Source organism: Trachurus japonicus, chromosome 9, assembly GCF_045865225.1.
Source record: "Trachurus japonicus isolate A0001 chromosome 9, Traja_1.0".
Taxonomy (NCBI): Eukaryota; Metazoa; Chordata; class Actinopteri; order Carangiformes; family Carangidae; genus Trachurus; species Trachurus japonicus.
The window spans coordinates 1434645-1448232 of NC_140915.1; the positions used below are offsets into that span (position 1 = coordinate 1434645).

Sequence of the window (13588 nt, forward strand, 5' to 3'; positions counted from 1 at the left end):
CACCGTGTCTCACCGTGTCTCACCGTGTCTCACCGCGTCTCACCCTGTCTCACCCTGTCTCACCGTGTCTCACCGCGTCTCACTCTGTCTCACCCTGTCTCACCCTGTCTCACCGTGTCTCACCGCGTCTCACCGCGTCTCACCCTGTCTCACCCTGTCTCACCCTGTCTCACCGTGTCTCACCCTGTCTCACCCTGTCTCACCCTGTCTCACCCTGTCTCACCCTGTCTCACCGTGTCTCACCCTGTCTCACCGTGTCTCACCGTGTCTCACCCTGTCTCACCGTGTCTCACCCTGTCTCACCGTGTCTCACCCTGTCTCACCGTGTCTCACCGTGTCTCACCCTGTCTCACCGTGTCTCACCGTGTCTCACCCTGTCTCACCCTGTCTCACCGTGTCTCACCGTGTCTCACCGTGTCTCACCGTGTCTCACCCTGTCTCACCGCGTCTCACCCTGTCTCACCCTGTCTCACCGTGTCTCACCGCGTCTCACCGCGTCTCACCCTGTCTCACCCTGTCTCACCGTGTCTCACCCTGTCTCACCCTGTCTCACCGTGTCTCACCCTGTCTCACCCTGTCTCACCGTGTCTCACCCTGTCTCACCCTGTCTCACCGCGTCTCACCCTGTCTCACCCTGTCTCACCGTGTCTCACCGCGTCTCACCGCGTCTCACCCTGTCTCACCGTGTCTCACCGTGTCTCACCGTGTCTCACCCTGTCTCACCGTGTCTCACCCTGTCTCACCGTGTCTCACCGTGTCTCACCGTGTCTCACCGTGTCTCACCCTGTCTCACCGTGTCTCACCCTGTCTCACCCTGTCTCACCCTGTCTCACCCTGTCTCACCGTGTCTCACCGTGTCTCACCGTGTCTCACCCTGTCTCACCGCGTCTCACCCTGTCTCACCCTGTCTCACCGCGTCTCACCCTGTCTCACCGCGTCTCACCCTGTCTCACCCTGTCTCACCGTGTCTCACCGCGTCTCACCGCGTCTCACCCTGTCTCACCCTGTCTCACCGTGTCTCACCCTGTCTCACCCTGTCTCACCCTGTCTCACCGTGTCTCACTCTGTCTCACCCTGTCTCACCGTGTCTCACCGCGTCTCACCGCGTCTCACCCTGTCTCACCCTGTCTCACCCTGTCTCACCGTGTCTCACCCTGTCTCACCCTGTCTCACCCTGTCTCACCGTGTCTCACCGCGTCTCACCGCGTCTCACTCTGTCTCACCCTGTCTCACCGTGTCTCACCGCGTCTCACCGCGTCTCACCCTGTCTCACCGTGTCTCACCGTGTCTCACCCTGTCTCACCGCGTCTCACCGCGTCTCACTCTGTCTCACCCTGTCTCACCGTGTCTCACCGCGTCTCACCGCGTCTCACCCTGTCTCACCGTGTCTCACCCTGTCTCACCGTGTCTCACCGCGTCTCACTCTGTCTCACCCTGTCTCACCGTGTCTCACCGCGTCTCACCGCGTCTCACCCTGTCTCACCGTGTCTCACCCTGTCTCACCGTGTCTCACCGCGTCTCACCGTGTCTCACCCTGTCTCACCGTGTCTCACCCTGTCTCACCCTGTCTCACCCTGTCTCACCGTGTCTCACCCTGTCTCACCCTGTCTCACCGTGTCTCACCGCGTCTCACCGCGTCTCACCGCGTCTCACCGCGTCTCACCTGTCTCACCGCGTCTCACCTGTCTCACCGTGTCTCACCCTGTCTCACCCTGTCTCACCGCGTCTCACCGCGTCTCACCCTGTCTCACCCTGTCTCACCGCGTCTCACCCTGTCTCACCCTGTCTCACCGTGTCTCACTCTGTCTCACCCTGTCTCACCGTGTCTCACCGCGTCTCACCGCGTCTCACCCTGTCTCATCGCGTCTCACCCTGTCTCACCGTGTCTCACCCTGTCTCACCGTGTCTCACCCTGTCTCACCCTGTCTCACCGTGTCTCACCGTGTCTCACCCTGTCTCACCGTGTCTCACCCTGTCTCACCCTGTCTCACCCTGTCTCACCGTGTCTCACCGCGTCTCACCCTGTCTCACCCTGTCTCACCCTGTCTCACCCTGTCTCACCGCGTCTCACCCTGTCTCACCGTGTCTCACCGTGTCTCACCCTGTCTCACCCTGTCTCACCGCGTCTCACCCTGTCTCACCCTGTCTCACCGTGTCTCACCCTGTCTCACCCTGTCTCACCGTGTCTCACCGCGTCTCACCGCGTCTCACCGCGTCTCACCGCGTCTCACCTGTCTCACCGCGTCTCACCTGTCTCACCGTGTCTCACCCTGTCTCACCCTGTCTCACCGCGTCTCACCGCGTCTCACCCTGTCTCACCCTGTCTCACCGTGTCTCACCGTGTCTCACCCTGTCTCACCGCGTCTCACCCTGTCTCACCGCGTCTCACTCTGTCTCACCCTGTCTCACCGTGTCTCACCGTGTCTCACCGTGTCTCACCGTGTCTCACCCTGTCTCACCGCGTCTCACCCTGTCTCACCCTGTCTCACCGTGTCTCACCGCGTCTCACCGCGTCTCACTCTGTCTCACCCTGTCTCACCGCGTCTCACCCTGTCTCACCCTGTCTCACCGTGTCTCACCGTGTCTCACCCTGTCTCACCGTGTCTCACCCTGTCTCACCCTGTCTCACCGTGTCTCACCCTGTCTCACCCTGTCTCACCCTGTCTCACCCTGTCTCACCGCGTCTCACCCTGTCTCACCGCGTCTCACTCTGTCTCACCCTGTCTCACCGTGTCTCACCGTGTCTCACCGTGTCTCACCGTGTCTCACCCTGTCTCACCGCGTCTCACCCTGTCTCACCCTGTCTCACCGTGTCTCACCGCGTCTCACCGCGTCTCACTCTGTCTCACCCTGTCTCACCGTGTCTCACCGCGTCTCACCCTGTCTCACCCTGTCTCACCCTGTCTCACCGTGTCTCACCGTGTCTCACCGCGTCTCACCGCGTCTCACCTGTCTCACCGCGTCTCACCTGTCTCACCGTGTCTCACCCTGTCTCACCCTGTCTCACCGCGTCTCACCGCGTCTCACCCTGTCTCACCCTGTCTCACCGTGTCTCACCGTGTCTCACCCTGTCTCACCGTGTCTCACCCTGTCTCACCCTGTCTCACCCTGTCTCACCGTGTCTCACCGCGTCTCACTCTGTCTCACCCTGTCTCACCGTGTCTCACCGCGTCTCACCGCGTCTCACCCTGTCTCACCCTGTCTCACCCTGTCTCACCCTGTCTCACCCTGTCTCACCCTGTCTCACCGTGTCTCACCCTGTCTCACCGTGTCTCACCCTGTCTCACCGTGTCTCACCGTGTCTCACCGTGTCTCACCGTGTCTCACCCTGTCTCACCGTGTCTCACCCTGTCTCACCGTGTCTCACCCTGTCTCACCGTGTCTCACCGTGTCTCACCCTGTCTCACCGTGTCTCACCCTGTCTCACCCTGTCTCACCCTGTCTCACCCTGTCTCACCGCGTCTCACCCTGTCTCACCGCGTCTCACTCTGTCTCACCCTGTCTCACCGTGTCTCACCGTGTCTCACCGTGTCTCACCGTGTCTCACCCTGTCTCACCGCGTCTCACCCTGTCTCACCCTGTCTCACCGTGTCTCACCGCGTCTCACCGCGTCTCACTCTGTCTCACCCTGTCTCACCGTGTCTCACCGCGTCTCACCGCGTCTCACCGCGTCTCACCGCGTCTCACCTGTCTCACCGCGTCTCACCTGTCTCACCGTGTCTCACCCTGTCTCACCCTGTCTCACCCTGTCTCACCCTGTCTCACCGTGTCTCACCGCGTCTCACCGCGTCTCACCTGTCTCACCGCGTCTCACCTGTCTCACCGTGTCTCACCCTGTCTCACCCTGTCTCACCGCGTCTCACCGCGTCTCACCCTGTCTCACCCTGTCTCACCGTGTCTCACCGTGTCTCACCCTGTCTCACCGTGTCTCACCCTGTCTCACCCTGTCTCACCCTGTCTCACCGTGTCTCACCGCGTCTCACCGCGTCTCACTCTGTCTCACCCTGTCTCACCGTGTCTCACCGCGTCTCACCGCGTCTCACCCTGTCTCACCCTGTCTCACCGTGTCTCACCCTGTCTCACCCTGTCTCACCCTGTCTCACCCTGTCTCACCGTGTCTCACCCTGTCTCACCGTGTCTCACCGTGTCTCACCCTGTCTCACCGTGTCTCACCCTGTCTCACCCTGTCTCACCCTGTCTCACCCTGTCTCACCGTGTCTCACCGTGTCTCACCGTGTCTCACCCTGTCTCACCGCGTCTCACCCTGTCTCACCCTGTCTCACCGTGTCTCACCGCGTCTCACCGCGTCTCACTCTGTCTCACCCTGTCTCACCGTGTCTCACCGCGTCTCACCGCGTCTCACCCTGTCTCACCCTGTCTCACCCTGTCTCACCGTGTCTCACCCTGTCTCACCCTGTCTCACCCTGTCTCACCGTGTCTCACCGCGTCTCACCGCGTCTCACTCTGTCTCACCCTGTCTCACCGTGTCTCACCGCGTCTCACCGCGTCTCACCCTGTCTCACCGTGTCTCACCGTGTCTCACCGTGTCTCACCCTGTCTCACCGTGTCTCACCCTGTCTCACCGTGTCTCACCCTGTCTCACCCTGTCTCACCGTGTCTCACCGTGTCTCACCCTGTCTCACCGTGTCTCACCCTGTCTCACCCTGTCTCACCCTGTCTCACCGTGTCTCACCGCGTCTCACCCTGTCTCACCCTGTCTCACCCTGTCTCACCCTGTCTCACCGCGTCTCACCCTGTCTCACCGTGTCTCACCGTGTCTCACCCTGTCTCACCCTGTCTCACCGCGTCTCACCCTGTCTCACCCTGTCTCACCGTGTCTCACCCTGTCTCACCCTGTCTCACCGTGTCTCACCCTGTCTCACCGCGTCTCACCGTGTCTCACCCTGTCGCGTCTCACCGCGTCTCACCGCGTCTCACCCTGTCTCACCGCGTCTCACCCTGTCTCACCCTGTCTCACCGTGTCTCACCGCGTCTCACCGCGTCTCACTCTGTCTCACCCTGTCTCACCGTGTCTCACCGCGTCTCACCGCGTCTCACCCTGTCTCACCCTGTCTCACCCTGTCTCACCGCGTCTCACCCTGTCTCACCGCGTCTCACTCTGTCTCACCCTGTCTCACCGTGTCTCACCGTGTCTCACCGTGTCTCACCGCGTCTCACCGCGTCTCACCCTGTCTCACCCTGTCTCACCCTGTCTCACCGCGTCTCACCCTGTCTCACCGCGTCTCACTCTGTCTCACCCTGTCTCACCGTGTCTCACCGTGTCTCACCCTGTCTCACCGCGTCTCACCCTGTCTCACCCTGTCTCACCCTGTCTCACCGCGTCTCACCCTGTCTCACCCTGTCTCACCGTGTCTCACCGTGTCTCACCGCGTCTCACCGCGTCTCACCGCGTCTCACCCTGTCTCACCGTGTCTCACCGCGTCTCACCGCGTCTCACCCTGTCTCACCGCGTCTCACCCTGTCTCACCCTGTCTCACCGTGTCTCACCGTGTCTCACCGCGTCTCACCGCGTCTCACCGCGTCTCACCCTGTCTCACCGTGTCTCACCGTGTCTCACCGCGTCTCACCCTGTCTCACCGCGTCTCACCCTGTCTCACCCTGTCTCACCGTGTCTCACCGCGTCTCACCGCGTCTCACCGCGTCTCACCGTGTCTCACCGCGTCTCACCGCGTCTCACCGCGTCTCACCGCGTCTCACCGCGTCTCACCCTGTCTCACCCTGTCTCACCGTGTCTCACCGTGTCTCACCGTGTCTCACCGCGTCTCACCGCGTCTCACCGCGTCTCACCGTGTCTCACCGCGTCTCACCGCGTCTCACCGCGTCTCACCGCGTCTCACCGCGTCTCACCCTGTCTCACCCTGTCTCACCGTGTCTCACCGTGTCTCACCGCGTCTCACCGCGTCTCACCCTGTCTCACCCTGTCTCACCGTGTCTCACCGTGTCTCACCGTGTCTCACCGCGTCTCACCCTGTCTCACCGCGTCTCACCGTGTCTCACCCTGTCTCACCGTGTCTCACCGCGTCTCACCGCGTCTCACCCTGTCTCACCGTGTCTCACCGTGTCTCACCGTGTCTCACCGCGTCTCACCCTGTCTCACCGCGTCTCACCGCGTCTCACCACGTCTCACCGCGTCTCACCGCGTCTCACCGCGTCTCACCGCGTCTCACCCTGTCTCACCCTGTCTCACCGTGTCTCACCCTGTCTCACCCTGTCTCACCGTGTCTCACCCTGTCTCACCCTGTCTCACCGCGTCTCACCCTGTCTCACCCTGTCTCACCGTGTCTCACCCTGTCTCACCCTGTCTCACCGTGTCTCACCGCGTCTCACCCTGTCTCACCGTGTCTCACCGTGTCTCACCCTGTCTCACCCTGTCTCACCGTGTCTCACCCTGTCTCACCCTGTCTCACCCTGTCTCACCGCGTCTCACCGCGTCTCACCGTGTCTCACCCTGTCTCACCGTGTCTCACCCTGTCTCACCCTGTCTCACCGTGTCTCACCCTGTCTCACCCTGTCTCACCGTGTCTCACCCTGTCTCACCCTGTCTCACCGTGTCTCACCCTGTCTCACCGTGTCTCACCGCGTCTCACCGCGTCTCACCGCGTCTCACCGCGTCTCACCGCGTCTCACCCTGTCTCACCGCGTCTCACCGCGTCTCACCGCGTCTCACCCTGTCTCACCCTGTCTCACCCTGTCTCACCGTGTCTCACCCTGTCTCACCGTGTCTCACCGTGTCTCACCCTGTCTCACCGTGTCTCACCGCGTCTCACCCTGTCTCACCGTGTCTCACCGCGTCTCACCGCGTCTCACCGCGTCTCACCGCGTCTCACCGCGTCTCACCCTGTCTCACCGCGTCTCACCCTGTCTCACCGCGTCTCACCCTGTCTCACCGCGTCTCACCGCGTCTCACCGCGTCTCACCGCGTCTCACCGCGTCTCACCGCGTCTCACCCTGTCTCACCCTGTCTCACCGCGTCTCACCGCGTCTCACCCTGTCTCACCCTGTCTCACCCTGTCTCACCCTGTCTCACCGCGTCTCACCGCGTCTCACCCTGTCTCACCCTGTCTCACCCTGTCTCACCCTGTCTCACCGTGTCTCACCCTGTCTCACCGTGTCTCACCGCGTCTCACCCTGTCTCACCCTGTCTCACCCTGTCTCACCGCGTCTCACCGCGTCTCACCGCGTCTCACCGCGTCTCACCCTGTCTCACCGTGTCTCACCCTGTCTCACCGTGTCTCACCCTGTCTCACCCTGTCTCACCCTGTCTCACCGTGTCTCACCCTGTCTCACCCTGTCTCACCCTGTCTCACCGTGTCTCACCGTGTCTCACCCTGTCTCACCCTGTCTCACCCTGTCTCACCGTGTCTCACCGCGTCTCACCGCGTCTCACCCTGTCTCACCCTGTCTCACCCTGTCTCACCGTGTCTCACCCTGTCTCACCCTGTCTCACCGTGTCTCACCGCGTCTCACCGCGTCTCACCGCGTCTCACCCTGTCTCACCCTGTCTCACCCTGTCTCACCCTGTCTCACCGCGTCTCACCGTGTCTCACCGCGTCTCACCCTGTCTCACCGTGTCTCACCCTGTCTCACCCTGTCTCACCCTGTCTCACCCTGTCTCACCGCGTCTCACCCTGTCTCACCGTGTCTCACCGTGTCTCACCCTGTCTCACCCTGTCTCACCGTGTCTCACCGCGTCTCACCCTGTCTCACCCTGTCTCACCCTGTCTCACCCTGTCTCACCGTGTCTCACCCTGTCTCACCGTGTCTCACCGCGTCTCACCGCGTCTCACCGCGTCTCACCCTGTCTCACCCTGTCTCACCCTGTCTCACCCTGTCTCACCGTGTCTCACCCTGTCTCACCGCGTCTCACCGTGTCTCACCGTGTCTCACCCTGTCTCACCGTGTCTCACCCTGTCTCACCGCGTCTCACCGCGTCTCACCGCGTCTCACCGCGTCTCACCCTGTCTCACCGCGTCTCACCGCGTCTCACCGTGTCTCACCCTGTCTCACCGTGTCTCACCCTGTCTCACCGTGTCTCACCCTGTCTCACCGTGTCTCACCCTGTCTCACCCTGTCTCACCCTGTCTCACCCTGTCTCACCCTGTCTCACCCTGTCTCACCGTGTCTCACCCTGTCTCACCGTGTCTCACCCTGTCTCACCGCGTCTCACCGCGTCTCACCGCGTCTCACCGCGTCTCACCCTGTCTCACCGCGTCTCACCGTGTCTCACCGTGTCTCACCCTGTCTCACCGTGTCTCACCCTGTCTCACCGTGTCTCACCCTGTCTCACCGTGTCTCACCCTGTCTCACCGCGTCTCACCCTGTCTCACCCTGTCTCACCGTGTCTCACCCTGTCTCACCCTGTCTCACCGTGTCTCACCCTGTCTCACCGTGTCTCACCGTGTCTCACCCTGTCTCACCGTGTCTCACCGTGTCTCACCCTGTCTCACCCTGTCTCACCGTGTCTCACCGTGTCTCACCGTGTCTCACCCTGTCTCACCCTGTCTCACCGCGTCTCACCGTGTCTCACCCTGTCTCACCCTGTCTCACCGTGTCTCACCCTGTCTCACCCTGTCTCACCCTGTCTCACCCTGTCTCACCGTGTCTCACCGTGTCTCACCGTGTCTCACCCTGTCTCACCCTGTCTCACCGCGTCTCACCGTGTCTCACCCTGTCTCACCGTGTCTCACCCTGTCTCACCCTGTCTCACCCTGTCTCACCGCGTCTCACCGTGTCTCACCCTGTCTCACCCTGTCTCACCGTGTCTCACCGTGTCTCACCGTGTCTCACCCTGTCTCACCGTGTCTCACCGCGTCTCACCGCGTCTCACCGTGTCTCACCGCGTCTCACCCTGTCTCACCCTGTCTCACCCTGTCTCACCGTGTCTCACCGTGTCTCACCCTGTCTCACCCTGTCTCACCCTGTCTCACCGCGTCTCACCACCGTGTCTCTGTTTCCATGACGACAGAAAGAGGGCCGTCAAGAAGTCGGCCGCCAAGGACTTCACCTGTAAGCACTACACGCCCAGTAACCATGACGACGACAGCAGCGGCAGCGACATCACCCCGTCTGACTGAACACCCGACGGCTGGAACCACAACACTCTGCTTTTTACTTTTACTCTTTTATAAACGGTTGTAGTGGACGTTCAGTTCACATACTTGACATATGCAATGTATCCAGGTCATTTTAATGTTTTATTCCTGTGACTCAGCGTTTTCCCAGCAGTAATAAATCACTGTTTAAACCTGGATCAGAGTCGTTCTTCTTCCATTAACATGACTGGAAATAACATCAGAGAAGTTAAATGAACCTCCAACCTTTAGTTTCAGCTGAACTGTGATGTAATGTTCAGGTAGAAGTACAGTGAAGTAACTAGTACTTCATATGGAGACAGGCAGACATGTCGGCACAGCAGAAGACGATAGAATTTGTAATTTATGTGACATCCAAGAGGTGGAGAATGAAATTCATTTAGTGTTCTACTGTCCTTTCTATAGAGTAAGGTAGATCCAAATAACACATCTGTGTGGTTAGATGAAGCTGAGAAGCTAAAGCATCTTTTTCAGTTGAATATATTTGCATTTTCATTATTTCTTGAAAAGGCTTGGGCAATGAGACGAAGAGCGATAGTTGAGCAATCTTAAATTGTTTATTTATGTCACACCTGTGTGGCAGGTAACACCAACAGGAAGGACTGTCTAGTCTTTGTTTTTTTTCTTGTATTTGTTATTAAATGTGTCTTGTAATCTCAAGACTACTGTCGAAAATGAGATGAAACTTGTAAAGAAATGGTTTGATGTAAATAAGATATCTTTAAATATAAGTAAAACAAAATGTATGATTTTTGGGAACCGTAAAACAGATACAGTAGTTAAATTGAGAATAGAGGATACAGAAATTGAAAGGGTGTTTGAAACAAAAATTTTTAGGTGTCATTATGGACCATAAACTAAATTGGAAAATGCATATTCGCCAGGCCATGCTTGTAAAATAGATTTTTTTTTTTATCTCAAGCAATTTGCCTCGTAAGATAAAGGTAAAATAAATATTAATCATGTCAAATCAAAATTAGCCAAATCAATTGCCATATTATACAAGGTAAAAAATATGTTGAACCAGCGTGCTCTATATATTCTGTATTGTAGCCTACAATGTTTGTTCCTTACATAACATACTGTCTAGAAATATGGGGGAATGCATATTCTACCCATACTAAACCCATCTTTATTCTTCAAAAAAGAGCTGTAAGGATTATCACTAAGTCAAATTATAGAGAACCATCAAATGAATTATTTATTAAATTAAGAGCCTTCAAATTTATGGACTTAGTGGACTATAAAATAGCATTGATAATGTACAAAGTGTATAACAACTTGTTACCTTGTAGCTGACACTATTATGGAATTATGTTTGGGATTTTGTGCAAAACGATATGATTTTCTGTTTGATGTTTTGAATGATGCGGTCTGAATACGTTGATCATGTAAGAGTGGGTGGTCCTGTGATTGGTTTCTAGTGAAACCAGAGTCACATGACCACACCCCCGAAACTGGGGGGGTGGTCATGTGACTAGGGGTCTGTATGGGGTTTAAACTTCCTGGGGAGAGCTCCCAAGACAGCCTTGTATGTGGCAGATAGATTGTGTCCTAGGCAACCATCCCTGTTTAAAGAACAGTGACATCAGGACTGACACAAACTGGCTATTTATTTCTGCTTTAACAGTTACCTCCATCCTAGTGTGGCCGTGTTTTTGGCCCCGGTGAAGAGGTTGTCGTTCAGACCACGAAGTTTTATAAATTCCTCTGTCTGCTCCTTGCTCCCTACAACAAAACGACATGTAAAGCACATTTCCTGTTATGTCAACAGGTGAAATGATTGTATGATATTAACATTAATAATGATGCTAAGGTTAGCTCTGTATTCAATGCAAATGTTTACAGTTTTACAGCCTAGAAATACAGCGGGACTCACAACCCATCGTTAACGTTATATATCAGCTGCATTCAGCTTTGAGCACAGGAGAGGAGTGAACTGCAGCCTACACAACTTACAACAAGAACTAATTCACCTGATGTGAGGTATACCTACAACACCTCCACAGTTACAATGGGATAGAAGTTACCATCCGAGCTTTAGGCTTTAACGTTAGCCTACTTTTAATAACGTTAACTGAGCTCCTCATATCAACAGGTTAGCCTTAAGCTACAACTCGTAGCTGGTCCTACATTCCGGTGGCTACGTATTAGCATTATTAACTTCACGTATTTTAACAGTCAAATATGTTATAAGGCCCCTTGAACTTCTGGCGTTAAGCAAAAACTCGTTACTTACATTTAAATGTGTATTCGGCACTGCTGCCGCTGCCGCCGGTACCTGAGCTGCTGCCGTTAGTCGCCGCCATTGTTGTTGTGAACAGCGGGCCGCAAAGCATCTTGGGATATGGGAGGCCACGAAGGATACTAGCGGTGCATCCTCCGAATGCAGGGGAAAGGAGGACGCTGCAGGATGCATTTGGAGGAGCCTTCGAATTTAAACGAATTGGGACAAGACAGCCTTCGCACAGCTCTGTGACGTAATCGGCCTTCAAATGCACCCTTCGAAGGATGCAGCCCCTGAATTGAGACCATAGACTGTAAAAAGAATGGACGTAGCGTCCGTGACGTCCCCCATTGGTTTTGTGGAGTCGTTTTTGTGACTCCAACATGGCGGCCTGAACAGCGCCATGTTGGATTGGCCGGCCGAGAACCCGCCCACTGGCCTCGAAGCAGCTGTCCACGGAGCTGCTCGGACCTGTCACTCAACGTTTCTGCGCCCTAATTGGCCAGAGTTTTAACCTAATAACGGTCAAACGGTCGAGTTAAACCCCTCAGAGTTTTAACCTAATAACGGTCAAACGGTAGAGTTAAACCCCTCAGAGTTTGAACCTAATAACGGTCAAACGGTAGAGTTAAACCCCTCAGAGTTTTAACCTAATAACGGTCAAACGGTAGAGTTAAACCCCCTCAGAGTTTTAACCTAATAACGGTCAAACGGTAGAGTTAAACCCCCTCAGAGTTTTAACCTAATAACGGTCAAACGGTAGAGTTAAACCCCTCAGAGTTTTAACCTAATAACGGTCAAACGGTAGAGTTAAACCCCCTCAGAGTTTTAACCTAATAACGGTCAAACGGTAGAGTTAAACCCCCTCAGAGTTTTAACCTAATAACGGTCAAACGGTAGAGTTAAACCCCTCAGAGTGTGTGCGGGGGTAGAAACTATCGATTGAGACAAAAAAACGTTCTGACACCAGGCTTTGATCATGTTTAATGAGGATGTAAAGTGGGTGATTTTAACATGGGGGTCTATGGAGAATGCTGCTTTCTGACACCAGCCCCCAGAGGAAGCAGAGGGGATTGCAGTTTGTTGAACGCGGAAGTGACTTCACGTCTCAGACCCACAACTGCCCCCTTGATTGGGACACAGCTACAATAATCACCCGCGGTGGGCGGAGACAGCGACGCACGGCACGTAGCCCCGAACGAGGATGTGACGCAATGACGTCGCGTTCTCATGCTGCGTTCGAGATGACTCGGAATTCAGAAAGTCCCAAAACTCCGATATCCGACTTCAAAGCGTTCAAAGAGACGCACCACTGATCAACACTGAGGTTGCCATTATGTTATATTATGCAATGGTTTATCCATATATAAATTATTGTAACATCATCTGGGCCAGCACTTACCAAACTAAGCTCAAGCCCATATACCAGCTTCAGAAAAGAGCAGTAAGAATAATAAGCTGTGCTTATCAAAGACATTCTTCACAGTCTCTATTCCTTCAGTCCGGTATCCTCAGTGTTTATCAAGTGAATCATCTTCAGATTGGTTTATTTGTTTATGGTTCCCTAAAAAAACTCCTTCCATCATCTTTTCATTATATATTTGCATACAACTATCAATTTCACACCTCTTCCACACGTAACTCTTGTCACCTTAGAACCCAATATTGCTGTACCTCTCAATCACAGTTCTGTATACTTTATCGTGGACCAAGAATATGGAATTTATTACCTGTACATTTTTTTGATTTATCTTTACACCAATTTAGGACTCAGAGCACTAAAGTCTCTCCTGCTAACCAGCCAATACTTTCCACATGGTCTGCCTATCTGAACTGGGATTATTTTATATTTCTTATCATATGTTTATCAAGCTTTTTGTACTGCATTGTACAATGTTAAATCATGTTAAACCATGTTTGTATTTATTATGTAGTAACGGTTTTTGTACCTCACAAATGTGTCTATGCTCATTAGCTTAGAGCTGTAGTCGGAGAATGCCACCCTACAAGCCCCTGGAGGGTTTTTTGGCATTCCCCTTCACATTGTTTTGGATTTTATATGTTATATCTTTTTTAACTTTGATATGTGAAAATAAATAAACAAACAAACAAACAAACCACGCCAGAATAACAAAAAAAAAGACGTTAAAGTAGGCTACATGAAATAAAAATAAATAATAATAATAATAAAAGAATAAATAACCAAAACCATTTACTATCTACACCGAGACAAACTTTCAAATTCATA

At 54.8% G+C, this 13588-nt stretch overlaps 1 protein-coding gene across 2 annotated transcripts in view; it reads left to right on the top strand.

Moving 5' to 3' along the window:
* The window catches only part of card9 (caspase recruitment domain family, member 9), a 33698-nt gene extending 24497 nt beyond the window's left edge, over positions 1–9201 (top strand). For both annotated transcript variants that reach the window (XM_085785686.1, XM_085785685.1), the window contains one exon: positions 8987–9201. In XM_085785686.1, the coding sequence (XP_085641812.1) occupies positions 8987–9095 (109 nt within the window). In that variant the 3' untranslated portion in view covers positions 9096–9201. The remainder of the gene's footprint in view (positions 1–8986) is intronic.
* Positions 9202–13588: the final 4387 nt, after the last annotated feature.